Consider the following 26,171-nt stretch of genomic DNA (forward strand, 5'->3'; position numbering starts at 1 on the left):
CCATCCTGTATAATCAGACCTCTACTGTCCTGTATAACCAGAGCTGTCCTGTATAACCAGAGCTCTCCTATCCTGTATAACCAAAGCTCTCCTATCCTGTATGACCAGAGCTCTCCTGTCCTGTATGACCAGAGCTCTCCTGTTCTGTGTAACTAAAACTCTCCTGTTCTGTGGTACCAAAACTCTCCTATTCTGTATAACCAGAACTCTCCTATCTTGTATAACCAGAGCTCTCCTATCCTGTATAACCACAGCTCTCCTGTATAACCAGAGCTCTCCAGCCCTTTATAACCAGAACTCTCCTATCCTGTTTAACCAGAACTCTCCTATCCGGTATAACCAGAACTTTCCTATCCTGTGTAACCAGAACTCTACTATCCTATATAACCAGAGCTCTCCTGTATAACCAGAGCTCTCCTATCCTGTATAACCAAAGCTCTACTGTCCTGTATAACGAGAGCTCTCCTACCTGTATAACCAGAGCTCTCCTTTCCTGTATAACCAGAACTCTCCTGTCCTTCATAACCAGAGCTCTACTATCCTGTATAACCAGAACTCTCCTATCCTGTATAACCAGAGTTCTCCTGTCCTGTATAACCAGAGCTCTCCTATCCTGTATAACTAGAACTCCCCTGTCCTTCATAACCAGAGCTCTCCTATCCTGTATAACCAGAACTCTCCTATCCTGTATAACCAGAGTTCTCCTGTCCTGTATAATCAGAGCTCTACTGTCCTGTATAACCAGAGCTGTCCTGTATAACCAGAGCTCTCCCATCCTGTATAACCAGAGCTCTGCTGTCCTGCATAACCAGAGCTCTACTATCCTGTATAACTAGAGCTCTGCTGTCCAGTATAGAACTCTCCTGTATAACCAGAGCTTTCCTATCCTGTATAACCAGAGCTCTCTTATCCTGTATAACCAGAGCTCTCTTATCCTGTATAACCAGAGCTCTCCTATTCTGTATAACCAGAACTCTGCTGTGATGTATAACCAGAACTCTCATATCCTGTATAACCAGAGCTCTCCTGTCCTGTATAACCGGAGCTCTCCTATCCTGTATAACCAGATCTCCCATCCTGTATAACCAGAGCTCTCTTATCCTGTATAACCAGAGCTCTCTTATCCTGTATAACCAGAGCTCTCCTATTCTGTATAACCAGAACTCTGCTGTGATGTATAACCAGAACTCTCATATCCTGTATAACCAGAGCTCTCCTGTCCTGTATAACCGGAGCTCTCCTATCCTGTATAACCAGATCTCCCATCCTGTATAACAAGAGCTCTACTGTCCTGTATATCCAGAGCTCTCCTGTTCTGGATAACCAGAACTCTTCTGTCCTGTATAACCAGAACTCTCCTATCATGTATAACCAGAGCTCTCCCATCCTGTATAACCAGAATCTCCTGTCATGTATAACCAGAGCTCTCCTATCCTGTATAACCAGAACTCTCCTGTCGTGTATAACCAGAGCTCTCCTGTCCTGTATCACCAGAGCTCTCATATCCTGTATAACCAGAGCTCTCCTATCCTGTATAACCAGAGCTCTCTTATCCTGTATAACCAGAGCTCTCTTATCCTGTATAACCAGAGCTATCCTATCCTGTATAACCAGAGCTCTCCTATCCTGTATAACCAGAGCTCTCCTATCCTGTATAACCAGAGCTCTACTGTCCTGTATAACCAGAGCTCTACTATCCTGTATAACCAGAGCTCTGCTGTCCAGTATAGAACTCTCCTGTATAACCAGAGCTTTCCTATCCTGTATAACCAGAGCTCTCCTGTCCTGTATAACCAGAGCTCTCCTGTCCTGTGTAACCAAAACTCTCCTGTTCTGTGTAACCAAAACTCTCCTGTTCTGTGTAACCAAAACTCTCCTGTTCTGTGTAACCAAAACTCTCCTGTTCTGTATAACCAGAACTCTCCTATCTTGTATAACGAGAGCTCTCCTGCCCAGTATAACCAGAGCTCTCCTATCCTGTATAACCAGAGCTCTCCTGCCCTTTATAACCAGAACTCTCCTATCCTGTATAACCAGAACTCTCCTATCCGGTATAACCAGAACTTTCCTATCCTGTGTAACCAGAACTCTACTATCCTATATAACCAGAGCTCTCCTATCCTGTATAACCAAAGCTCTACTGTCCTGTATAACCAGAGCTCTCCTATCCTGTATAACCAGAGCTCTCCTATCCTGTATAACCAGAACTCTCCTATCCTGTATAACCAGAACTCTCCTATCCTGTATAACCAGAGCTCTCCTATTCTGTATAACCAGAACTCTCCTATCATGTATAACCAGAGCTCTCCCATCCTGTATAACCAGAATCTCCTGTCGTGTATAACCAGAGCTCTCCTATCCTGTATAACCAGAACTCTCCTGTCCTGGATAACCAGAGCTCTCCTATCCTGTATGACCAGAGCTCTCATATCCTGTATAACCAGAACTCTCTTATCATGTATAACCAGAACTCTCTAATCCTGTATAACCAGAGCTATCCTATCCTATATAACCAAAGCTCTCCTATCCTGTATAAACAGAGCTCTCCAGTCCAGTATAATCAGAACTCTCCTATCCTGTATAACCAGAGCTCTCCCATCCTGTATAATCAGAGCTCTACTGTCCTGTATAACCAGAGCTGTCCTGTATAACCAGAGCTCTCTTATCCTGTATAACCAGAGCTCTCCTGTCCTGTATAAACAGAGCTCTCCTATTCTGTATAACCAGAACTCTGCTGTCTTGTATAACCAGAGCTCTCCTATTCTGTATAACCAGAGCTCTCCTGTCCTGTATAACCAGAGCTGTCCTGTATAACCAGAGCTCTCTTATCCTGTATAACCAGAGCTCTCCTGTCCTGTATAAACAGAGCTCTCCTATTCTGTATAACCAGAACTCTGCTGTCTTGTATAACCAGAGCTCTCCTATTCTGTATAACCAGAGCTCTCCTATCCTGTATAACCAGAGCTCTCATATCCTGTATAACCAGAGTTCTCCTATCCTGTATAACCAGAACTCTCCCATCCTGTATAACCAGAGCTCACCTGTATAACCAGAGCTCTCCTGTCCTGTATAACCAGAACTCTCTTATCATGTATATCCAGAACTCTCTAATCCTGTATAACCAGAGCTATCCTATCCTATATAACCAGAGCTCTCATATCCTGTATAACCAGAGCTATCCTATCCTATATAACCAAAGCTCTCCTATCCTGTATAACCAGAGCTCTCCAGTCCAGTATAATCAGAACTCTCCTATCCTGTATAACCAGAGCTCTCCCATCCTGTATAATCAGAGCTCTACTGTCCTGTATAACCAGAGCTGTCCTGTATAACCAGAGCTCTCTTATCCTGTATAACCAGAGCTCTCCTGTCCTGTATAAACAGAGCTCTCCTATTCTGTATAACCAGAACTCTGCTGTCTTGTATAACCAGAGCTCTCCTATTCTGTATAACCAGAGCTCTCCTGTCCTGTATAAGCAGAACTCTACTGTCCTGTATAACAAGTGCTCTCCTGTATAACCAGAGCTCTCATATCCTGTATAACCAGAGTTCTCCTATCCTGTATAACCAGAACTCTCCCATCCTGTATAACCAGAGCTCACCTGTATAACCAGAGCTCTCCTATCCTGTATAATCAGAGCTCTCCTATCCTGTATAACCAGAATCTCCTATCCTGTATAACCAGAGCTCACCTGTATAACCAGAGCTCTCCTATCCTGTATAACCAGAGCTCTCCTGTATAACCAGAGCTATTCTATCCTGTATAACCAGAGCTCTCCTGTATAACCAGAGCTCTCCTGTCCTGTATAACCAGAGCTCTCCTGTATAACCAGAGCTCCACTGTCCTGTATAACCAGAGCTCCACTGTCTTGTATAATCAGAGTTCTCCTGCCATGACTACAATTTCATTTTTAACTCCTTGGTCACCTGTCAGTGTGCAGGGTGGTGGGGTATGTTGTTTCTGGAGAGGTGCAGTAGAAGGGGTGAGGGACTGTATGAAGCTGCCAGTTCTGTCTACAGGTGGGTAGGAGCAGCTATTACGTGGGCAGCCTCTATGTACCTGAAGGGTACTCTTTGTGTAAGGCAAACTGGCAGTCTCTGTGTATAAGGAGGGCAGTACTGACAGCCTCCGCCACGTATTCGTAGCGGAGGCTGTCAGTATTTAGCAAGGCAGTCTATCTTAGGTGGGCAGTCTCTGTTTATATGGTGGGCAGTGTCTGGATGTAGGTTGGGCTGTCTCTAGCAATCTGTAGGGCTGGCAGTCTCTGGATATTTTCGGTGGGCAGTCTCTGTGCATGTAAGGTGGGAGGTCGCTCTGCGTGAAGGGGCAGTCTCTCTTTAACTCTCTGTGGTGGGCAGTCTCTGGGCATGTGAGGTGGGCAGTCTCTCTTAGGTGGATAGCCTCTCTCTGTGAGGGGTAGTCTCTGGGTATTTCAGGTGGTTAGTCTAACTCTATATTCTGACTAGTCTCTCTGAGGTAAACTGTCTCTGAATATGTGAGGTGGGCAGACTCTCTCTGTTGTGGGCAATCTCTGAGTATGTAGGCTGGGCAATGTCTCTAAAGTGGGCAGTGTCTTTCTTAGAAGTGGGCAGTCTCTCTGTGAGGTGGGCTGTCTCTGGGTATGTAGGGTTGGCCCTCTCTGTGAGGTGGGCTGTCTCTGGGTATGTAGGGTTGGCCGTCTCTGTGAGGTGGGCAGTCTCTGGGTATGTAGGGTGGGCTGCTCTTTTTCAGTGTGGTGGGCAGTCTCTCTGTGATAGGCAGTCTGTGGGTTCGTGGGGTGGGCTTTTTTCTCTCTCTCTGTGAGGTGGGCAGTCTCTGGGTAGATAGGGTGGGCATCTCTCTCTCTCGGTGTGGTGGGCAGTCTCTGGGCATGTAGTGTGGGCAGTCTCTCTCTGTGCGGTGGGCAGTCTCACATATAGGGCAGTCTCCGGGCTCTGCCTCCTCCCCGGTCCCCGGCAGTGTAGATCTCGGCTCCAGCCTCAGCATCTCGTCTCCGGCTCGGCAGGATGATGTGCCCGCTGCTCCCGGCCCTCTGCCTGCTCCACGCCGGCCTCTCCCTGCTCCCCGGGGCCGGAGGCTACAGCTTCCCGCAGCAGCACACGTGAGTAACCCGCAGAGCCTGTACGTTCCCGCTCGGGAGATGCCGTCATGTTACATGGTGTCCATCGTGCGCCCCCTGGCTGCTCCTCACCGGCCCCAGCGACCCCACAGGAGTCCTGTAATGGCCAGACCCAAAATAGCATCACCCTCAGAACCTGCCACCCCCTCCCCAGTACTGAACACCTGACACCCTCCTTCCCAGAACCTGCCAGCTGACATCCTCCTCCCCAGAACCTGCCACCCTCCTCAGACCCTGCCAGCTGACATCCTCCTCTCCAGAACCTGCCAGCCTTCTAAGAACCTGCCACCTTCCTCCCCAGAACCTGCCACCCTTCTAAGAACCTGCCACCCTCCTAAGGACCTGTCACCCTCTTCCCCAGAACCTGCCACCCTCTATCCCAGAACCTGCCACCCTCTATCCCAGAACCTGCCACCCTCTATCCCAGAACCTGCCACCCTCTTCCCCTGAACCTGCCACCCTCTATCCCAGAACCTGCCACCCTCTATCCCAGAACCTGCCACCCTGCCACCCTCTTCCCCAGAACCTGCTACTCTCCTTCGCATTACCTGCCACCTGACTCCTCTGCTCCCCATAACCTACCACCTGACACCCCTCGTCCCCAGAACCTGCCACATCACACTGTCCTCCCCAGAACTTGCCACACTCTCCTCTAGAACCTGCAACCCGATACTTCTCCTTCCCAGAACCTACACCTAATAGCCCTCCTCCCCAGAACCTACACCTGATAGCCCTCCTCCCCAGAACCTACCACCTGATAACCCTCCTCCCCAGAACCTACCACCTGATAGCCCTCCTCCCCAGAACCTACCACCTGATAGCCCTCCTCCCCAGAACTTACCACCTGATAGCCCTCCTCCCCAGAACCCGACACCCCTCCTCACCAGAACCTGCCACCTGACACCCCTCCTCCCCAGAACCTGCCACCTCACACTGTCCTCCCAGAACTTGGCACCCTCTTCCCCAGAACTTGCCACATGACACCCTCCTCCCCAGAATCTGACACCCTGTTCCCCAAACCTGACACCCCTCCTTCGCATAACCTGCCATCTGACACCCCTCCTTCGCATAACCTACTATCTGACACCCCTCGTCCCCAGAACCTACTATCTGACACCCCTCGTCCCCAGAACCTACCATCTGACACCCCTCCTCCCCAGAACCTGACACCCCTCCTCACCAGAATGTACCACCTGACACCCCTCCTCAACAGAATCTGCCTCCTCACACCGTCCTCCCCAGAACTTGCCACCCTCTTCCTCAGAACCTGCCACTTGACACCCTACTGTCTAGAATCTGACACTTTACACCCCCTCTCCAGAATGTGCCACCTGCCACCCTACTCCCCAGAACCTGCCACCCTTTCCATGGAGCCTGACACTCTACTTCACAGTCCTGAACACCTGACAGCCCTACCCCGGAACCTGACACCCTCCTCTACAGAACCTGTCACTAGACATCCCGCGCCACTGAACCTATCATCTGACACCCTCTGCCTACTGTAATACTGAACAGCAGACTCCCTGCCCCCCAGAACCTGCAACACCCAATACCAGTATCCCCCTCCTCGCCAGCACCTGTGGCCTGACGCCCCCCCAGCACCTGTGACGACCCACCTCCTCAGTGTACCTGTGACCCCCCCCCCACCCGGCCCCACTCTCACAAGCTGCAACTGCAGCCCCAACTCTTCCATGACCCCCCTTGACCTATTATCATCCCTACAATAACCTGAACCCCAGCAGCATCTGCCCAACAACCCCAGATGCCCCCAACACCCTGTAATTCCAGCTCCTGTGATTCTACCCTACTATGGCCCCCATTTGTGGTTTCTGACCCTATACCCTCCCCGTCACCCTAATCCTTATATAAAATAATCAGATTCTTCATTGAGACCCCAAGCTAATGTGGCCTCCTCAATCCTTCAGGGCGCCGCTTTATACCATGTGGGCTTCCCCTTCATGTTGCAATTTTAGGGCTCAGGCCTTGTGGGGTTTTTGCCTTCCTCTTGATCAGTAGGGGGCATTAACTTCTCCCTCGCCCTCCACTGATGGACATGCGTCTTTCTGGAGCCACTCTGACACTCCGAGTATGTGACTGTGTGCGGTGCCGTCTTATTTCAAGGTGTCAGGACTTGTTTTGGGTCTTCATCGTCTTTTTCATCCCATCCTGCTGTTATATATATATATATTCATGCCCCATGTACGCAGCGGTGGTCAGTATGTACCCGTGTCTCCACACTGGACCTACTTGATGCGCGGTCTTGGCTCTTGTTGTATTTTGGGGTCATTGATCCAATTCTGGAGGCTCTCGGCTTCTGGTCACTGAGATGGATTATTATAGATGTGGTAGATGTAGCAGAGTCGAACGTGTCCTCAAAGTCTGAGACTGTGATGTTACCAGCAGTCCTATGTAACACTACAGATAAGACACAGTGATATTTCTCTGAGTACCGATAATGTAGTAGATGTGATCAGCAGTCCTATGTAACCCCATAGATAACACAGTGATAACTGAGTACAGATGTAGTAGGTGACTCCACTTACAACTCTGCTACACTGACAGGCTCAGCTCTGCTACATCTGTCTGGCTGTGATGAATACATGTTGGATCTTCGCTGCTCGGATATTTGGCGTCTTTTCTTTGCTGCCATTAAATTTTAAAGCTGGAGTTGATAATTGCTCTGGGAGGGCAGGGGTTACGACGTTACTATGGGAGATGGAGCGGGTAGTGATGCTCTGTGTCTGCACTGGTGTGATGCTCTGCACAGACTCGGTTATGTAACGCCTCAAGTTCTCATTTCCTGGCTGCCATTTTTCCTTGGCTAATAGGGTGACAGGTGTTTCCAGGAGCCGATAAAAAATTGTCCTTCTGGGATGCAGCAGCCGGTTCTCCCTGAGGGAAAGGGCTCATCCCTGACCGGACGCAGCGGCTCCGTGCATCAGGGGTTGGGGGGGATGTGTGCAGCAATGGCGGCTAATTAGAAAAAAAAAGCCCCATAACACTACAAAGGGAAATATTAAAGTCAATTAAGATAATTATCGTCAGACGCTCTCCGGAGGATTGAGACTCCTGCAAAATGTGATAATGGAAGTTTAAGAGAGGAGAGAGACAACAGGAGGAAGAGAGTGTGACAAGGGGGAGAGAGTGCAGAGAGTTGGAGAGGGGGAGAGAGTGCAGAGAGAGGGAGAAAGTGCAGTGAGTGGGAGAAAGCTGGGCAGAGAGGGGGAAAAGATTGGGGAGAGAGTTCGAAGAGAGAGGGAAAGAAGGGGTGGAGAGTGCAGGTATAGAAAGGGGGAGAGAATGCAGAGAGATGGAGAAAGGAAGGAGAGAAAGTGCAGAGAGAGGGATAAAACTAGGGAGAGAGTGCAGAGAAGGGGAGAAAGCAGGGAGAGAGTTCCACGAGAGAGGGGGACAGAGTGCAGGGAGAAATAGAGAGGGAAAGAGTGCAGAGAGAGAGGGGGGGCGAGTTCAGAGTGATAGAGAAAGTGGGAAGACAGTTCTGAGAAGGGGAGAGGGTGCAGAGAGAGGAAGAGAAACGGGGGGGGGGGGGGGGGGAGATGGTGTAGAGAACAGGAGAGAAAGAGGGGAGGGAGTGCAGAGAAAATGAGAAGTAAGAGGGAGAGTGCAGAGAGGCAAAGAAAGAGGAGGGAGATTGTGGAGGGGGAAAGAATGCAGTAAGTGGGATAAAGCTGGGGAAAGATTGCAGAGAGAGTAAGAAAAGAGTGGGAGAGAGTGCAGAGTGAGAAAGGGAGGGGGAGTTCTGAGGAGTAAGAAAGTAGGGGAACAGAGTGCAGTGAGGGGTAGAAAGTGCCAAGAGAGAGGGAGAGAGTGCTAAGAAGGGGAGAGCAAGCTGGGAGAGCGTTCCAAGAGAAGAGGGGAAGGAGGGTGAGAGAGTCCAGGGAGAGGGGAAAAGAGTGCAGCAGAGGGTGTGTGTGTGTGTGTCTGGGGGGGGGGGGGTTCAGACTGGGGGAGAAAGCCTAGAAGAGAGTTTTGTGAAGAGAATAGAGTGCAGAAAAAGAGGGACAGAAAAAAGGGGGAGGGGGTGTAGAAAACAGGAGAGAAAGAGAGGGGAGAGTGCAGAGAGTGAGAAAGGAGGGAGAGATTATTGAGAGAGGGAGAAAGTGGGGGAGTGCAGTGAAGGGGATAAAGGTGGGAAGAGAGGGGGAGAGAAAGAGGGGAAGGGAGTTCTAGGAAGGGAAGAAAGATGGGGTAGAGAGTGCAGAGTGGGGGAGAAAGATGGGGTGAGAATGTAGAGTAGGGAGAGGTGGAGGATGCAAGAACAAGTGAAGAGAGAGCATAGAGAGACAATAGGAGAGGGAGTGCAGGGCTTCACTGATGTGTGATGGACAGTAGAAAACGTGGTGCCCATTACTAGTGAGTGCAGATGGGTAATATCCATGTTGCAGGAGGTGGATGAGCTTTGCTGGGTACGGCCCCTTGTTCAGCACTTATGAGCAAGAGGTGGCATAGAGGAGAGAGTGACCTGCAGTAAATACGGACATTTGGCCCCTGTTGGTGCCACCTGTGATCCTTTCTGAAGATGCGACGTAGAGACAGAGACTGCTGCTACTCTGCAGTATGACTGCTGTGCTGGTGCCCCCTCCCACACCCCAGCTAGGGTCACCCCCCTGCAGCTGCTGCTATGCTACAGGCTCCTGGATATGGCTGATGAAATTAGCAACATTGCCGAGGCATGAGGTCCAGTGAACCTCTCGTGCCTATGGTGGCAGTATATTGGTAGACCATATAGACAATTTTACAAGGTACACACGTCAAGCCTGAGAGTGGTCCCTCATCAGAAGATCACACAACAGAGTGGTGAAGCTGCATGAAAAGAGTCATGCTTGTTACACAGCTCATCCACAGCCAAACGAGGATCCAGTGCTTGTTTGTTGACTGATGCTGTCTGGTTTACATGTGGCAGTGATCAGGAGACTGGACATAGATGTCTATGGGGAGGTGAGGAGGACGAGCTGCTGGAGACACAGAGAGATGTTGCTCATGGCTATAAAGCTGGATTCATAGCTATAATAGTGCTCAGTACTGCTGTAAAATGTCCTGCATACTGCTGCTTCTGTGGATGCGCTACAAAAAGACAGGGGGCAGGATCTCCTCTTCTTTGTGTGTGCTGTGTATGAGAGAGAGATACGGGAACAGCATCCCCTCTTCTCTGTGTGTGCTGTGTATAGGAGAGCTGGAGGAGCAGGATCTCCTCTTCTTTGTGTGTGCTGTGTATGAGAGAGAGATACGGGAACAGCATCCCCTCTTCTCTGTGTGTGCTGTGTATAGGAGAGCTGGAGGAGCAGGATCTCCTCTTCTCTGTATGTGCTGTGTATGAGAGAGAGATACGGGAACAGCATCCCCTCTTCTCTGTGTGTGCTGTGTATAGGAGAGCTGGAGGAGCAGGATCTCCTCTTCTTTGTGTGTGCTGTGTATGAGAGAGAGATACGGGAACAGCATCCCCTCTTCTCTGTGTGTGCTGTGTATAGGAGAGCTGGAGGAGCAGGATCTCCTCTTCTTTGTGTGTGCTGTGTATGAGAGAGAGATACGGGAACAGCATCCCCTCTTCTCTGTGTGTGCTGTGTATAGGAGAGATGGGGGAGCAGGATCTCCTCCCCTCCTCTGTGTGTGCAGTGTATGGCTGCCTGCACACGGGCGGAAATCCCGCGGCGGTATTTCCCGCGGGATTTCCGCCACTGAAAGCCTGCATAGGAGTGCATTACAATACGCACTCCTATGCAGACGGCCGCGGTTTCGCCGCGCGAAATCTCGCACGGCAAACAAACCGCGGCATGTCCTATTTTTGTGCAGGGCTCGCACTCACCCGGCCGCCGGCTCCGGTCTGCGCATGGATCTCCTCTTCTTTGTGTGTGCTGTGTATGAGAGAGAGAGATATGGAAACAGCATCCCCTCTTCTCTGTGTGCACTGTGTATAGGATAGATGGGGGAGCAGGATCTGCTGTTCTCTGTGTGTACTGTATATAGCAGAGATGGGGGAGCAGCATCTCCTCTTCTATTGTGTGTGCTGTGTATAGGAGACATGGGGGAGCAGGATCTGCTCTTTTCTGTGTGTGCTGTGTATAGGAGAGATGGAGGAGCAGGATCTGCTCTTCTCTGTGTGTGCTGTGTATAGGAGAGATGGAGGAGCAGGATCTGCTCTTCTCTGTGTGTACTGTGAACAGCAGAGATGAGGAAGCAGGCTCTCCTCTTCTATTGTGTGTGCTGTCTATAGGAGAGATGGGGAGCAAGATCTTCTCTGTGTGTACTGTGTATAGGAGAGACGGGGGAGCAAGATCTGTGTATAGGAACATGTGATTGTTCCCGATAAGAGAAACCAAGTAATCTTGTAGATACCTTTTAATGGCTAACAAAAATAAATGATGTTAATGCAAGCTGTCTGACTTTTACTCTCATTCCTAATAAAGACATTGTGTATAGGAGAGATGGGGGAGCAGCATCTGCTCCTCTCTGTGTGTGTTGTGTATTAGGAGAGATGGAGGAGCAGGGTCTCCTCTTTTCTGTGTGTGCTGTGTATTGCAAAGATCGGGGAGCAGGGTCTCCTCTTCTCTGTGTGTGCTGTGTATAAGAGAAATGGGGGAGCAGGTACTGCTCTTCTCTGTGTACTGTGTATAGCAGAGATGGGGGAGCAGGATCTGCTCTTCTTCATTTCTGCGGGGAGTCCCTTTGTCACTGGAGACTGTGACAATGCTGTCACAGTGTTCAGTGACAAGGGGACTCCCCCGCGGAGATGAAGAAATCCTCTGCCACAGCTTTCACAGCTGTAGCAAAGGAGCTCAATGTTCTCCGTATGTCAATGGGGCCGCTGCAGCTGCCACAGGCCCTATTGACCACAGGATGCTGTCACATCCAGGGGCTTCACATCCAAGGAATCCCCTGCTGCAGCTGTCACAGCCGCAGCCGGGGATAGCGGGCTGCGCTCTTTTTAAACAGATAAATGTTGCTAGGTGTGGTTTTTCTGCTGTGGCGCCCTCTTCGGTCACGCAAATTTTTGAATGCATCAGTTATGCTTACAAACATTTGCGCGTCAAAACGCCCATGTGACTAAAAAAAAGGCTGCATGTCCTATCTTTTTCATGTTCCCTCAAAACGCATTGCCCATTGTTTTTAATGGGACAGTCAAAGACATCGCATGCTGTACGATGTGCACGCAAGTGTGAGGGGAAACGCCGATCCTATGATGCGCGTGAAACAAGCGCCGGAGGATCGCAAGCTCACAGAAGTGATGCACATCTGTGGGCAAAACACAAGTTGACAAGCGCAATATTGGGCCAGGTTTCTCGTTGATCCCCTCCCTGATGAGGTCCGCTCCGCAGGCATTCATAGCTGGTGAATACAAGCGGCGGTGATAGCTTCATCCATAGTTGTGGGGGCAGAAGCCGATGGGATATCCGGGGTTCAAGGGATCCGCTGGTGCTATAAAGTGAAGAACTATTTGGAGTGGAGTGGTTGCTGGCGAAGGGGCTCCATGTGCTGCTCTGGTGGGTGACAGGCTGTCTACAGAGAGGACAGCGGGGGTCCTGCTCTCTAGTCCTCAATCAATAAATCTGTGTATAACGAGAAGTTCTGGGACTTTCACATAGACTGAGTTTCCATCTGCTTGCTGTCTGGAAATAGAAACATTCATTTTTTACATCACTTGGTCCTGCTTACACAGCTGTTGAATTGTTACAATGTATCAGTGCAGCTAGGAGCCATCAGCCTGGCGTCTTTTTTGTTTGGCTCACCGAGAATTGTCTGCACTGTTACATTGTAACAAATCCTCAGCTGTGTCAGCACGCCTAAATCAGGATTGATGTTCAATATGCTTGCTGTTGAATAACTCCCCTGACTATATTATACATTTATATCGTATGCCATTTTAGTGTGGTAGCACGTTTACCTGCTGCGATCATGTAAAAGCAAAAAAAAGTTACAGTTTCACCTCCCATCACGGATCCGATCTGTGAGAGGAGGTAAAATTACTTACCTAAGGCCTCCAGCAATGTCCCCCAATGGGATCTTTTTCCGCGCACCTCTCCCCAGCTTTGGCGCATGCACTTATCGGCAAAATGGCGGACGCAAGCGCAGAATCTGGGGAGGGCCTGGGAAATGTAAAATCTTCTTGCTTCTGGTTACTAAGGGTAGGTGAGAGCCTGGAGCAGTGACCAAGGCCGTGGTCCCCGGTCACATGATTGCCGTTATCCAACGGATAATAACAATCACGTAAAAGTTAAAAACAGTTAAACTTTAATGCGCCTTTCAGTTTGTTCCCCGTTTTGCAGCCAGAAGATTAGGACCACAATGGGTATATTTATGAACATGGGGCAAACGGGGATATGTATGCTGTACAAAAAAAAACAAACACAAAAACTTATTTTAAAATGACACAATTGTCAAAAAAATGAAAATTATAGTTTTTTTTCCTTCTGCTTTACTTAGATTCATTAAAAAATGTTGGGGTCAAAATACGCAGTACACCCCGAGATGAATTTGTTAAGGGGTCTAGTTTTCAAAATGGGGTCTTTTTTGAGGGTTCTATATAGTTTTGGTGGCTCAAGGGCTCTACAACTGTGCTATGGGGCCTAAATCACCTTCAAGCAAAATGTCTGATCTGAAAGCCACCGGCTGTTCCTTTCGGTTTGGGCCTCATTGTGCATACAGATAGACGATTATGGACACAATGGGTATATTTCTGAACACGGGACAAACAGGGGTATCCATTTGGGGTTGCAAATCCTCATTATCATATGCACTATAGAAAAAAATCCTGTCTCTAAAATTACATATTTGCAAAAATATGACATTTTATTTTTTCTCCTCTAAATGGCATTAACTCCTGAAAAGAAACTCACGACCCCCCTCAGTGAATATATTAGGATGTGTATTTTTTTTAATGGGGTCATTTGTATTGGTATCTATCATTCTGACACCTATGAGCCTTTGCAATCTTGGCTTGGTGTAGGGAAACACAATGTTCTTCAAAATGTTAATAATTATTGTTAAATTTGTACGTCTCCTAAATGGTTAAAAAAAAACTACAGTTTTTGCAATGTGTGTCCAGAATAAAGTAAACAGATGGAAATATATATCTTTATCAAAAATGTGTACAGTATGTTTCCATATATTTGAGATATTGCAGTTGAAAATGTAAAAAAAACCCCACTTTTTCCTCATTTTCCCAATTTGGGTGCTTTTAATAAATATACATACATTTTTAATCGGTCTATTTTTACCACCTAAATGAAGTACAATATGTGGAGAAAAATCAATGTGAGAATCACAGGGATATGCAAAACCTTTACGGAGTTATTCTATGTTAAAGTGACACATGTCAGATTTCCAAAATTTGGCTCCATCACTAAGGCGCAAACAGACTTGGTCACTAAGCAGTTAAGACTAAGAAGGGGCTGCAATCTCTAGTCTGGATGTAAATTTGAATTAAAAGGGGCATTACCTTTAAGGATAAAAAGTGAAAGGGATGGCACATTCTGCAGAAAGACATCGGTACATGCAGCCTGAGGAGAATCTAACGCTCCACTATGCGTATACATATTTTATTCCTCAGTTCCTCTGAAATAACGACGACTTCAAAAAATTTTCCATGCGAACAAGACATAAACACCTGTACCAAATTAACTCGGGCGAAGCCGGCTATATCAGCTAGTTATCTTATATTGCATATCCGCCCAGCGTTCTCGTCCTCAGTTCTCGCAGTAAGATAGCAGCTGATGTAACATTCTTTATCATTCCAAAAGGTAAATGTTCGCCAGCAACCAGTATTGCTCCGCCCACAGCATAGAACTGTATAGTGTGCATTCCATATAAAGTGGTGGTTATCCCATGAATCCCTTTTGTACCATATTGATGCTTCTAATCTGTGCTACTGAGAGCTACTCTAGACAGAATCAGTCCCCTTCCCCCTCTGGCAATTGAAAATACTTTAACCTGCAGGGTCTTCTTCCCCTTCTGACAGCTGACAATACCTATGGGCTTATTCAGACGGGCGTATATCGGTTGGGTTTTAATGCCTGACCGATATACGCTGCCCCTCTCAGCAAGGGGAGGAGGCGGGACGGGGCAGAAGTTAGTGCACTGAGCTCCCGCGCCCTCTCTCTGCACTGTTTGCAATGGGAGGGGCAGGATGGGGGCGGGGCTAAGGGGAGAGTGGTTGAGCATGTGTACCCTGACTGAGCATGTGTGCCCTCCATCATGCAGCTTATTGGGAGGACTGCACATTGCTATACACTGTAAACACCAGGGGGTACTATACTATGGAAGTAAATGTCAGCACTCTATGGTAAAAAGAGACAGTTATTCCATGAAACTCTAATGTACCATATATGTCCATTTGTTCTCCTTGCTGCTATGGGCAGCTTTGAACAGAATTAGTCTTCTTTCCCTTCTGGCAGCTGACAATTTGCTATCCTGCAGAAGGACACTTTTCAACGACACCGTCATGTTCATTGGCTGCCCTGCAGAGGACAGAGGCTCACGATGTGGACAATGACTGAACTTGTGTGTCCTCAAGTTCAGTAGAATGGAAGAAGGCTCATTGCTATACATGGTGATTACCAGGAGACGCAATACTATAGCAGTAAGTCAGGACTCTATGATGAATATGAACCAGCTGTAGTCTCTCCTTATAGCTCACCACAGACACTAGAGTTTAGTGGGCACTCAATCATTGCCAACATGGACAACACGTCCCACCCAAAAACACCCTAAATGGCTGGAACGTCCTATTTTCTTCTGGACGTATCCCGTTATCTTCAGCGCAGTGGTTTCGATGTTGATTTCCTTATAATCATAGCTTCATTTCACAGTCCTGTACTCCAGGAGACAACAATACTCTAACAAGGTCTGTGGAGGCACTTGTGCTTGCACTTCTCCCTCCATGAGGCAATACAACACATCCTCAGATAAGAGATGGCGCACTAGCAGATTCCAAGCAGAAGTGAAGCTTTATTTTCAGTTTCAAGCTAAAAGTGTCCTGGAAGATCAAGAACTTGCAACGTTTTGGCCTACGACGGGTCCTTCCTCAGGCCCTAGTGCAGCACTCTGCTCCTTTCGACACGCAGCTTCACAGCCACTCAAGTCCTATGTTCATGAGGTTCAATCTGCGCAGAATGAGAAGTTCTACAACTTTCTAATAAACTTTGGGGCAGATTCACTAATGTGATGGTGCCTACAGCTGGTCGTAAAATTTGCCAAAACTTTGTGTATTTCTGGCGAATAAAATTTTATCAGATTTTAAACTTAATTATAGAGCAAATGCATCAAAAATAATAATCTGGTGCCTTGCTCGAAAGAGGGGTGTGGGTTAGTATAAAAAGGGGTGTGGCATAAAATATGGCATGCGTCAAAATTGTGGCAACATTTTGGTGGGTGTAAATTAAGCAGGTGCTATACAGCTAGATGAGTGTCTAAGGAGGTGCCAGGTGTTTCATCCAGCGCGAACCACTGTGATAAATTGGCGCATTTTTAGATTACCAGGTCTAAGTTTTACAGAAAATCTCCCCTTTGTGCTCCAATTAATCGCCATTTTCAATATTTCCACTTGATGTCCATGAATAAAATATTCTGGTTTACAAAATTGTAATTTATTAAAAATGAAAATATTAAAATAGTATTCAATAAAATACCAACGCCCTAGAGCAGCAAAGTAACCACACTGACCGCGGCGGGCGCTCGCAGCAGCTCAGCGTTATAAATGTATAATATAGCCGAGGTAGTTATTCAACAGCTGAAAACTAATCCTGATATAACCCTGGTCACACAGCTGAGGGTTTGTTACAATGTAGCAGTACAGATGATCCTCAGTGAGCCAAACACACAAGCGGCAGAAGTCTCTCCTGTCCAGGATGCCTGTGAGGATCAAGATACACCATGTTGACAAAAGTATTGGCCCCCCACCAATCCTAAGGAGAGGATCCCACAGTTAGATCCCAGTACAGAAACCATCAGATGCCCCCAGGTGTAGAGCCGACAATGGGGTCTGGTGATGGGATGTCACCAACCAATCAGTACAGGACATCGTAGCACTTTTGGACCTTCCAGAGTCCACTGTTGGCCATGTTATTGGGAGATGGAAGCCCTCTGGTGTGTGCGGTGCAGCCACGTTCAGGGAGACCTCGTAGACTGACAGAACGTGGACAACGAAGCCTTGTACCAGCTGTGAGGGCATCACACACATCGTCTGCCCTCGTCAGGAGGTCTCACATGCATTAGGGCTCCTACCACTAGCGATATGCTTTCTTGTGATCTGAGAACAAGTTAAAACGTATGATTATGAAACATATCATTCTCAATGGTTTCATACTTATTTGCGATTTTTCACTCAAGCCTAAGAAAAATCTGTGATGTCGCTCATTGTCTTCATAGGGAGTACATAGGGAAGACATCCCGGACTTCTGCCACAACTGTGACAGCTATGGCAGGGGATTCCTTTATCCTCACGATCCGGCAGGGAAATCTTTCATTCTTGCGGGGACTGCGGAGATGAAGGAACCCTCTGCCACAGCTGTTGCAGAAGTCCGCGATGCTATCCCATTGCTTTCAATGGGGCCGATGCTGTCGGGGCCAGAGAGAAGAGCTGGACTGCTCTTCTAGGTGAGTAAAAAAAAAGTTAAACCTTTTTTTACAGCTAGGGCTGATTTTCAGGGAAGGGCTTATATTTCATGCCCTTCCCCGAAAATCATTGCTGCTGGGGTTGCCTGCAAACCACTGCCTTTAATGGGGCAACAGCAGCGCCGGCCCCATTGAAAGCAATGGGATAGCATCGTGGACTTTTGCCAGAGCTGTCACAGCTGTGGCAGAGGATTCCTTCATCACCACGGTCCCCATGGGGATGAAGGAATCCCCTGCCATAGTTGTTACAGCTGTGGCAAAAGTCTTTGATGTACTCCCTGCCACCTACCCCATTGAAAACAATAAGCAATATCACAGATTTTTCTTAGCGCTGCGAGTGAAAAATCACAAATGAGTATGAAACCATTGAAAATCATTGGTTTCATAATCATCGCTCTCGCATCGTAAGAAAACCTATTGCAAGTGGTTAGGAGCCCTTAGCACCAGAACCGTCCATAGAGAACTGCATGTGAAGGGTTACTATGGACGAGCGGCTGCACACATCACAGCAGTGAATGCACAGCGGAGCCTGCGATGGTGCTTGGAGCGTCGGACCGCAAATGAGTGGAAGCAAGTGTTGTGGACGGCTGAATCACAGTACGCCATCTTCTGATCGGATGGCGGCATTTAGGTGTGGCTGTTGTCTGGAGAGCGGTTTCTACGTGACCTCATCGTTCCAACAGTGAAGTTTGGAGGAGGTTCTGTTATGGTGGGGGGGTTTTCTGCTGGGAAGGACTAGGGCCATTGGTTATAGTGATATCCACCCTCAACACCAATGGGTACAGAGACCTTCCGGACAATGTGGCATCATCTACCCTGTGGGTGAACTAGAAAGCCATATTCGTGCACGCCCAACACACCCATTATCCCCCACATCACTATCTGAAGCTCTCCTCCAGGAATGGATGTAAATCCCTCCACACATCTATGGGAATTTGAGGGAAAGCGGCCGAGGAGGGTTACTGCAGTCATTGAGGCCAAAGGCGGTCCAACACTGGACTGAAAAATGGGAATAAAATTGAATTTCCCCACCATCCATGTGCGTCCCAATACTTGTGTCAGCATTCAGTGGATATAAAAAGCCTACACACCCCAGTTACAATACCAGGTTTTGTCTCGTTATCTGTACAATTCCATTTAGGCCGGGTTCACGCGGGGCGGAATTGCCGTGGAATGTCCATGCGGACTTTCTGCATGGAAATTCCACCTGCGTTTTTAATCCCGGGATTAGCCAGCAAAGTGGACGATATTTGGAAAAATCTTGTCCACACACTGCGGCCGATCCGTTGAGGCCAAGCCGCGCTAAAATTGACATGTGCGGAAATCAAAGACGCAGCATGTCAATTCTTCCTCCGTTTCTGCCGCTCTCCCCTCTATGGGGAGAGAGGGCTGCAGCAGAATGCAGGCGGCGAAGCTGCTCCAAAACCTGCAGCTAAAGGCCGCGGGTTTTGAAGCTGCGCTTATCCCACAAGATTTCCGTGTGGTCGTTCCACGAGATTTCTGCAGGATTTCGGTAACAGAGCTGAAATAATGTGGTTGCATACGTGTGAGCACCCTCTTATATCTGGGGATGCCGTAGCCTTCAGTACAATCACATATAAACCCCTGATAACTAGCAGCACTCCGCTGCCTCTATGTACGGGGATTCGGATTTCCCCCATATAACGTTTGGCTCTTCTAGGAGGACTTTCGTGACATTTTCTTAGGCCACCTGCACACATGCAAATGTGATATTGGGCTGTTGAGGTATGTTTGGTGCAGAGCCAACACTGTTCATCACCAGAAGACCCCCATACCGCAGTGAAGATGGTGGGGGCAGCATTATGTGTGGGGCTGTTTATCTGCTGCTGGAACTGGGGCTTTAGTCAAGGTAGAGGGAATTAGTCCTAATGCGCACGGCCGTGATGGGCTCCGCAAGCGGAATACCACAGCAGAGACCGTCACGACGCCCCCCCCCCCCCCCCCCCCCCCCAGAGACCCCATACTTACCTCCGGATCCGCCACCCGACGTCCCGCAAGACGCTCCGGCGCGCATGCGCAGTCGAGCGTATGACGTGCCGGCCGTGCCACATGACACGCCCACTGCGTCATATGACGCAGCTGGTGGTAGGCGAGGAAGCGTTTTCACGCTATCTTCCGCTGTGCTACACAGCGGAAATTAGCGTTACGGACGGCTTCCATTGAGTGCAATGGAAGCCGTCCGCGCGTACACCCATGGCAAATAGAATATGCCACGGGTGAGTACAGAAGAATTCACGGGGCGGAATTCCACAGTGGAATTCCGCACCGTGAGCATTGTGCTATCAGGTTCAATAGAACCTAATAGCTGCGGGGCAATAGAAATCCGCCCGTGGGAATTAGCCCTTATGGACAGTTCCAAATATCAGTCATTATGGCACAAAACCTTCAGGCCTCGAGGAATTTCACCTTTCAGCACAACGACCGAAAGCAGACCTCCAAATCAACCAAAGAATAGCTCCACCAGAAGAAGATCAAAGTTTTGGAATGACCCAGCCAGAGCCCAGAACCGAATCCCACTGAAGATCTGTGGGTTGACCTGAAGAGGGCGCTGCACACGAGATGCCCTCATAATCTGACAAATATGGAGCGCTTTTGCAAGGAAGTGGGCAAAGATTGCCAAGTCAAAATGTGCCATGCTGATAGACCCCTACCCAAAAAGACTGAATGCTGTCATAAAGTCAAAGGGTACATCAACAAAGTATTAGTTTTAGGGGTGCAGATTAATGCAAACACATTATTTTAGCTTCTCTTTTTCCACCCTAGAAGGTTGGTTTTCCGCTGTGATGGTGCAGATAACGGGTCACACTGAAGGGGGAGATAAATCTGTAATGCTTCATGTGCGTTGATTCACACAGCACCGATCACATTAGTGTGTCGCAATTGCGTAACCTGTCAGCGGAAAAAAGAACGCAGCATGTTTCATTTTACCGCAGATATCAGCGACATAGAGCCCATTGTTCTCTATGGTTGTGGATATACGCACAGCCCATAGGTAATTACGTTGTGTGGGCTGCGGGTATCCATGTAATCGCTAAGCAATTTTTTTTTTAATGTGCGTGAAAAACGCATGAAACTTGCTTGTAGAGGAATGCAATGCACAAAATGCATCGCCATATCAGAAAATTCACGTTTGCAACTGGGACGGATATCGCTGTCTGTAAATACAGCATTAGGCCGGAATTACATGGGAGACTGCAGTATCGGTCCAAGAAACTCGGACTGTCATCGCTCTCAATGTTGTCTCAATAGGAAAAATTAAAAAATCGCATCGCAAGCAAGTTTTATGTGAATGCGATTTTTAACTCACCTATGGCAAATATTCGGCGAATGTGCTGCGATATTGCACACAGATCGGACACGCTGTAGTTTGTCCGTCTCGCAGCTTCGCACGTGTAAATAGATCCATGGCTTATATTTTTGTGTGTCTTGCAACGCACAAAGCTCGCACTGTAAAACTGCCCGCATAAATGGGAGTAGGAAAGCGGAATTCACTGGCTGAACGAATCAGTCACATGATGGAATCAAATGGCGCCCATTTAACCATTATGGGGTTCTGGCTGTTTTTGGATGTCCCTCCGGCATTTTACAGGATGAAATAGCGCTGCATTTGGCTCAGCGATGAAATTTCCGAATAGAACCTGCGACCCTGATGTGAACAGACCATGTGACATCCAGCAACTGTGTCCCCCCTGATCCCGGCCTTCGCGGCACAAAGGCTCCTGATCTGCCTGCGAATTCTCAGCCAAAGCTGAAGGCTGAACTGGAGAGGACAGTTTTAACGGTCGCATTGGTGGCGGCAGCGAGCACCGAACTGCCAGGGGCGCAGCCATGTGACCCCATGCTGCGTAGATAAAGGGCTCATTCACACCGCCGTGTTTTCGGTCCATAATACGGTCAACTTTAACCCCATTGACTTGCATTGCATACGTGAAAAAAAAATACCAGCATTTCCCATTTTGGCCCAAAATTGCCTGTGAAAAATTTGCATCAGAATTAAAAATACGCAGTACGAGCGCAAAAATATGTGCAGTTTCAGTCCGTGAAAACGCTACATATTTCCCAACTCGAAAGTGCATACGCCTGTGTTCACGAGCCTGAAGGTGGGGGACGGGGAACGCGTCCTATAAAATGATCTGCTTCGGTGGGACATTTGGCGATATTCTAGGTAAAGCTGCGCCCTTACATCGGGGGGAGGGATCCGCGGAGCCGCCGTTCCACAGATTTAGGGCCGGCCGAGGGGCAGAAGCCCTCATTCGCATGCAGGTCTCGTGTCTTGCCCATAACACTCATCCTTGGCCCCGGGGTTCGGGGGACTCGGTCTTAGATATATGTCTTGAGCCGGCAATTTGATCCTTAATTCGGGGAGGACGGCGGTGGCGGCGATTCTACAATCCAGAGATGATATGTGTCCTTCTGAGCCGGAATGTTCCTCTCCTGTAATAAAGCCCTTCACAAATAGGCAGCTTTTGCGGCGCATTGTTCCCCCGGCAAATTGTTTCTCTCTCTTGTGCCCGGGCTGAAGGTTTAATGACATTACTGGGGCAGCGTCGCGGTGACATTAACGGGGACGGGAGGGAGAAATGTTTTTATGGATTGCAGATGCATTTGGCGATTGTGTATGTGACTTGCGCTGACAGGCGGCACATTTTAACATCACAAGTAATAATAGGGGAGACTGGTCCGTCGCCCCCTCCCCCATCACCTGAGCCCAGGAGAAGGTGGGGGTGCAGGGGCACAAGCTACAGCCAAAAGCTACAACCTTCTGTTCTGCATCCCAGTAATTTTCTCGACTGCGGTAGATATCCTGACCCCCGCGAGATAAGAGTAGGCTGGAGCCATATTGGTGCCAATTAAAAATTGCCCTGTAAGTAGCGGCCTTAAAACGTTCCTCTCCGAGAGATAACAAAGGGCCTTTGTATCACGAAAATAAGAAATGGCCTCTATTATTCGCTGATTCTAATGCTCTTGTTTTTTCCTTCCATCTTAATGTTAACCTGTTTAGTGCCACAACCAGGGCTTAATGGAAGATGTAGCAGAGCCGAAGTTATCATTTCACTCTTTGAAGTTGTATTGGTAATGTAGTGCAGACAATGTTCACCTGCAGTCTTATGTAACAGAAAATAGAGTACATATAATCTGTGGGTATGACCTGCAGTCCTATGTAACATCACAGATAACACAGTAATAACTCTCTGGGGGCAAATAATGTAGTCAGTATCACCTGTAGTCCTATGTAACACCCCAGGTAACATAGTGGTAACTCTCTGTGTTACAGGTAATGTAATAGATGTTATCACAGTCCTATGTAACACCCCAGAAAGCAGAGTGATAACTCTCTGAGAACAGATAATGTAGTAGATGTGACCTGCAGTCCTATGTAACACCCCAGAAAGCACAGAGATAAGTCTGAGTACAGATAGGCCCCCTGCATACGGGCAGAAATTCCGTGGCGGGATTTCCCTCAGAATTTCCGCCCGTGCCCGCCTGCATAGGATTGCATTACAAAACGCAATCCTATGCAGACGGCCGCAATTTCTCCGCGTGAAAATACACGCGAAAAAACAAATCACAGCATGTTCTATTTCTGTGCGGGTCTCACAGAGGCCCGCACAGAAATATCACTCCCGGCGCGTCAACTCCGCTATGCGCACGCACCAGCTGGGCGGCAGCCGGCACATCACAGAGCCGGAGCCGCGGGAGCAGGTGAGAGCCGCACTGGTCGCTGCAGGGGCGCGGGTCGGATCCCACAGCGAGAATTCTCGCAGGGGATCTGACCCGGCAGTCTGCAGGCAGCTATAATGTAGTGGATGTGACATGCAGTCCTATGTAACACCTCAGATAATAAGTGATAACTTTCTGAATACAGATAATGTAGTAGATATAAGTTGCAGTCCTATGTAACACCTCAGATAATAAGTGATAACCCTCTGAATACAGACAATGTAGTAGATGTGACTCGCAGTCCTATGTAACAAGTGATAACTCACTGAGAACAGATAGTGTAGATGTGACCTGCAGTCCCATGTAACACCCCAGATAACACATTGGAGTATATTTACTGATAGTGGTAGAGATGTGTCTAGCTTGTGATCATTGCTTCTCTATGTCATTACTGTGAGTTGTGCCCCATGGCAACCTCAGCTCTACTACATCCGTGTAACATTTGACAAAGTATCAAAGACCTGGATGGACTACAACTCCCAGAATGCACTTTATAGTCCTTTCTTTTGCAGATGGTTGGACTTTCTTTAGCCGCTTCTTGATGGTCTTGTCACTCAGCGCTGCGCGGTTTTCATGCGGCGGCGGGGTAGTAGGGAGACGCAGTTGTCAGGTGTCTTTATTAGCCAGAAAGAGCATTTTATTACCGGATTAAGTGGCCCTTGCTCAGGAGCCGTGGACGGCGGGCTCTGCGGCGGGAGAGATAAAGCAGGAGACTGGCGCAGGATTCAGGCCGCCATACGCTTTAGTGGGCTATTAAACGGGAAGCGGCTCCAGTTTATGGCTCGGATGGCGGAGGGCGCAGGTGGGGGAGGGCTCCACCGATACAATTTCATTTCTCTTTTATCTCCTTAGTCTGCTGAATTATAATGTACAGCCGAACAACACGTTCTGCGCTGCGCATATTAAGAGACACATGGTGGTGCCGACCTGCTAGTACAACTGCGCACTGTGATGCCGTTTGATCTCTGCAGCAACAAAGTCACCGCTACACGACTCGTCAAACAGAAAGGTTTGCTCAGGATGTTACACATCCACGACTGGAGGTGCCGCAACGTCGGACCACAGGGGGCTGGCGGGAATTTGGCCCTCAGGGACTGAGAGTGGTGTGAATCTGGATCCCAGGGGCTATGGATGGCTTGATGGATCCCAGGGGCTATCAATGGCTCGATGTTGGACCCCAGGGGCTGTGGGGGACTCAATGTTGGACTCCAAGGTCTCTTGGAGGCTTGATGTTGGACTTGAGGGGCTCTGGGTGGCTTGATGTTGGACTTTAGGGGTTCTGGGTAGTTCGATGTTGGACTTCAGGAGCTCTGGGGGGCTCGATGTTGGACTCCCCGGGGGGTGTGGAGTGATACTTGATCCCAGGGGCTCTGTTGGAACGATTTCTAACGCTAGGGGCTCAGGGTGGAGCAGCGCTGCATGCCAGATGCTTGTGATTTGAGCAACATACATAAGAGGTCCGCAAGATGGCATTTTGTACAAAAGATTCTGTCGGTAGGTTTCGTTTGAGGTGTTCCAGACGGTGGCATAGTGTATGGCGGACCTTCTATTGGTAAGGATTGGCTGAGGCGGTCCAGAGGGTGGCTCAGTTTACAGTGAAGCTTCTATTGGTAGAGATCAGATGAGGCGGTCTGGAGAATAGCATAGTGTACATTGGGCATTCTGTTGATAGGATTTGTGTGAGGTGGGCCCTCTTACTGTAGGGATTGTCAGTAGGGATCGTGGGAAGTGGTCCAGAGGGGGGCATAGTGTTCATCAGGGTTTCTGTTGGTAGGAATCGTGTGAGGCGGTCTTGAGGGTGGAATAGTGTACATGGTGTCAGTAGGGGTTGTGTGAGGCGGTCTTGAGGGTGGAATAGTGTACATGGTATCGGTAGGGATTGTGTGAGGCGGTCTTGAGGGTGGCATAGTGTTCATCAGGGCTTCTTTCGGTAGGGATTGTGTGAGGCAGTCTTGAGGGTGGCATAATGTTCATCAGGGCTTCTTTCGGTAGGGATCGTGTGAGGCGGTCTTGAGAGTGGCATAGTGTTCATCAGGGCTTCTTTCGGTAGGGATCGTGTGAGGCGGTCTTGAGAGTGGCATAGTGTTCATCAGGGCTTCTTTCGGTAGGGATCGTGTGAGGCGGTCTTGAGGGTGGCATAGTGCACATGGTGTCAGTAGGGGTTGTGTATGGTGGTTCAAAGTGCGGCATAGGGTTCTGTGGCCATATGCTCGGAGCTGGTAGCCCAGCTTCTCTTTTTGGCTGTGGACTGATGTAGCGATGATCTGTGATGTGACCCGGCTCAGTGTTGGCACCTCCCTGGCAGTGTGATATGGAGGACAGAGGACAAGCAGTGCCAGAGTCTAATAGAGATTTCCTTAAAAGCTTTGTGCTGATGGTGACGGGGTGATACGTTATCTCTTCAGGTGCCCGCTGGACGAGCAGTGTCAGGCTGGAGAGTGGCAGCCATTGCTCCCTGCTAATTGAGTGCAGCGCGGCTCCCTCTTAGCATTCCTGCCACCTGTGCTGCGCACGCCGGAGAAAAACAAGACACAGGCAGAATGCAGAGAGTGACTGTCTACTCCGCTCCTTACATGGCTGCCACCTCGTCTCTCCTGACCTTGTGAGTCCTGAGCCGTTCCAAGCTGCAAGTCACAAGCGATGGAGACCCCAAATACTACTCCCAATGTAAACAGATCCATG

The 26,171-nt window shown here is 48.7% G+C and overlaps 1 protein-coding gene across 2 annotated transcripts in view; it reads left to right on the plus strand.

The window, feature by feature from the left end:
- Window positions 1–4,835: 4,835 nt before the first annotated feature.
- CACNA2D2 (calcium voltage-gated channel auxiliary subunit alpha2delta 2) overlaps window positions 4,836–26,171 on the plus strand; it is a 209,450-nt gene continuing 188,114 nt past the window's right edge. For both annotated transcript variants that reach the window (XM_066596905.1, XM_066596906.1), the window contains exon 1: window positions 4,836–5,102. In XM_066596905.1, coding sequence (XP_066453002.1) covers window positions 5,008–5,102 — 95 coding nt within the window. In that variant the 5' untranslated portion in view covers window positions 4,836–5,007. The remainder of the gene's footprint in view (window positions 5,103–26,171) is intronic.

The sequence above is a fragment of the Eleutherodactylus coqui genome, chromosome 3, assembly GCF_035609145.1.
Source record: "Eleutherodactylus coqui strain aEleCoq1 chromosome 3, aEleCoq1.hap1, whole genome shotgun sequence".
Classification (NCBI taxonomy): domain Eukaryota; kingdom Metazoa; phylum Chordata; class Amphibia; order Anura; family Eleutherodactylidae; genus Eleutherodactylus; species Eleutherodactylus coqui.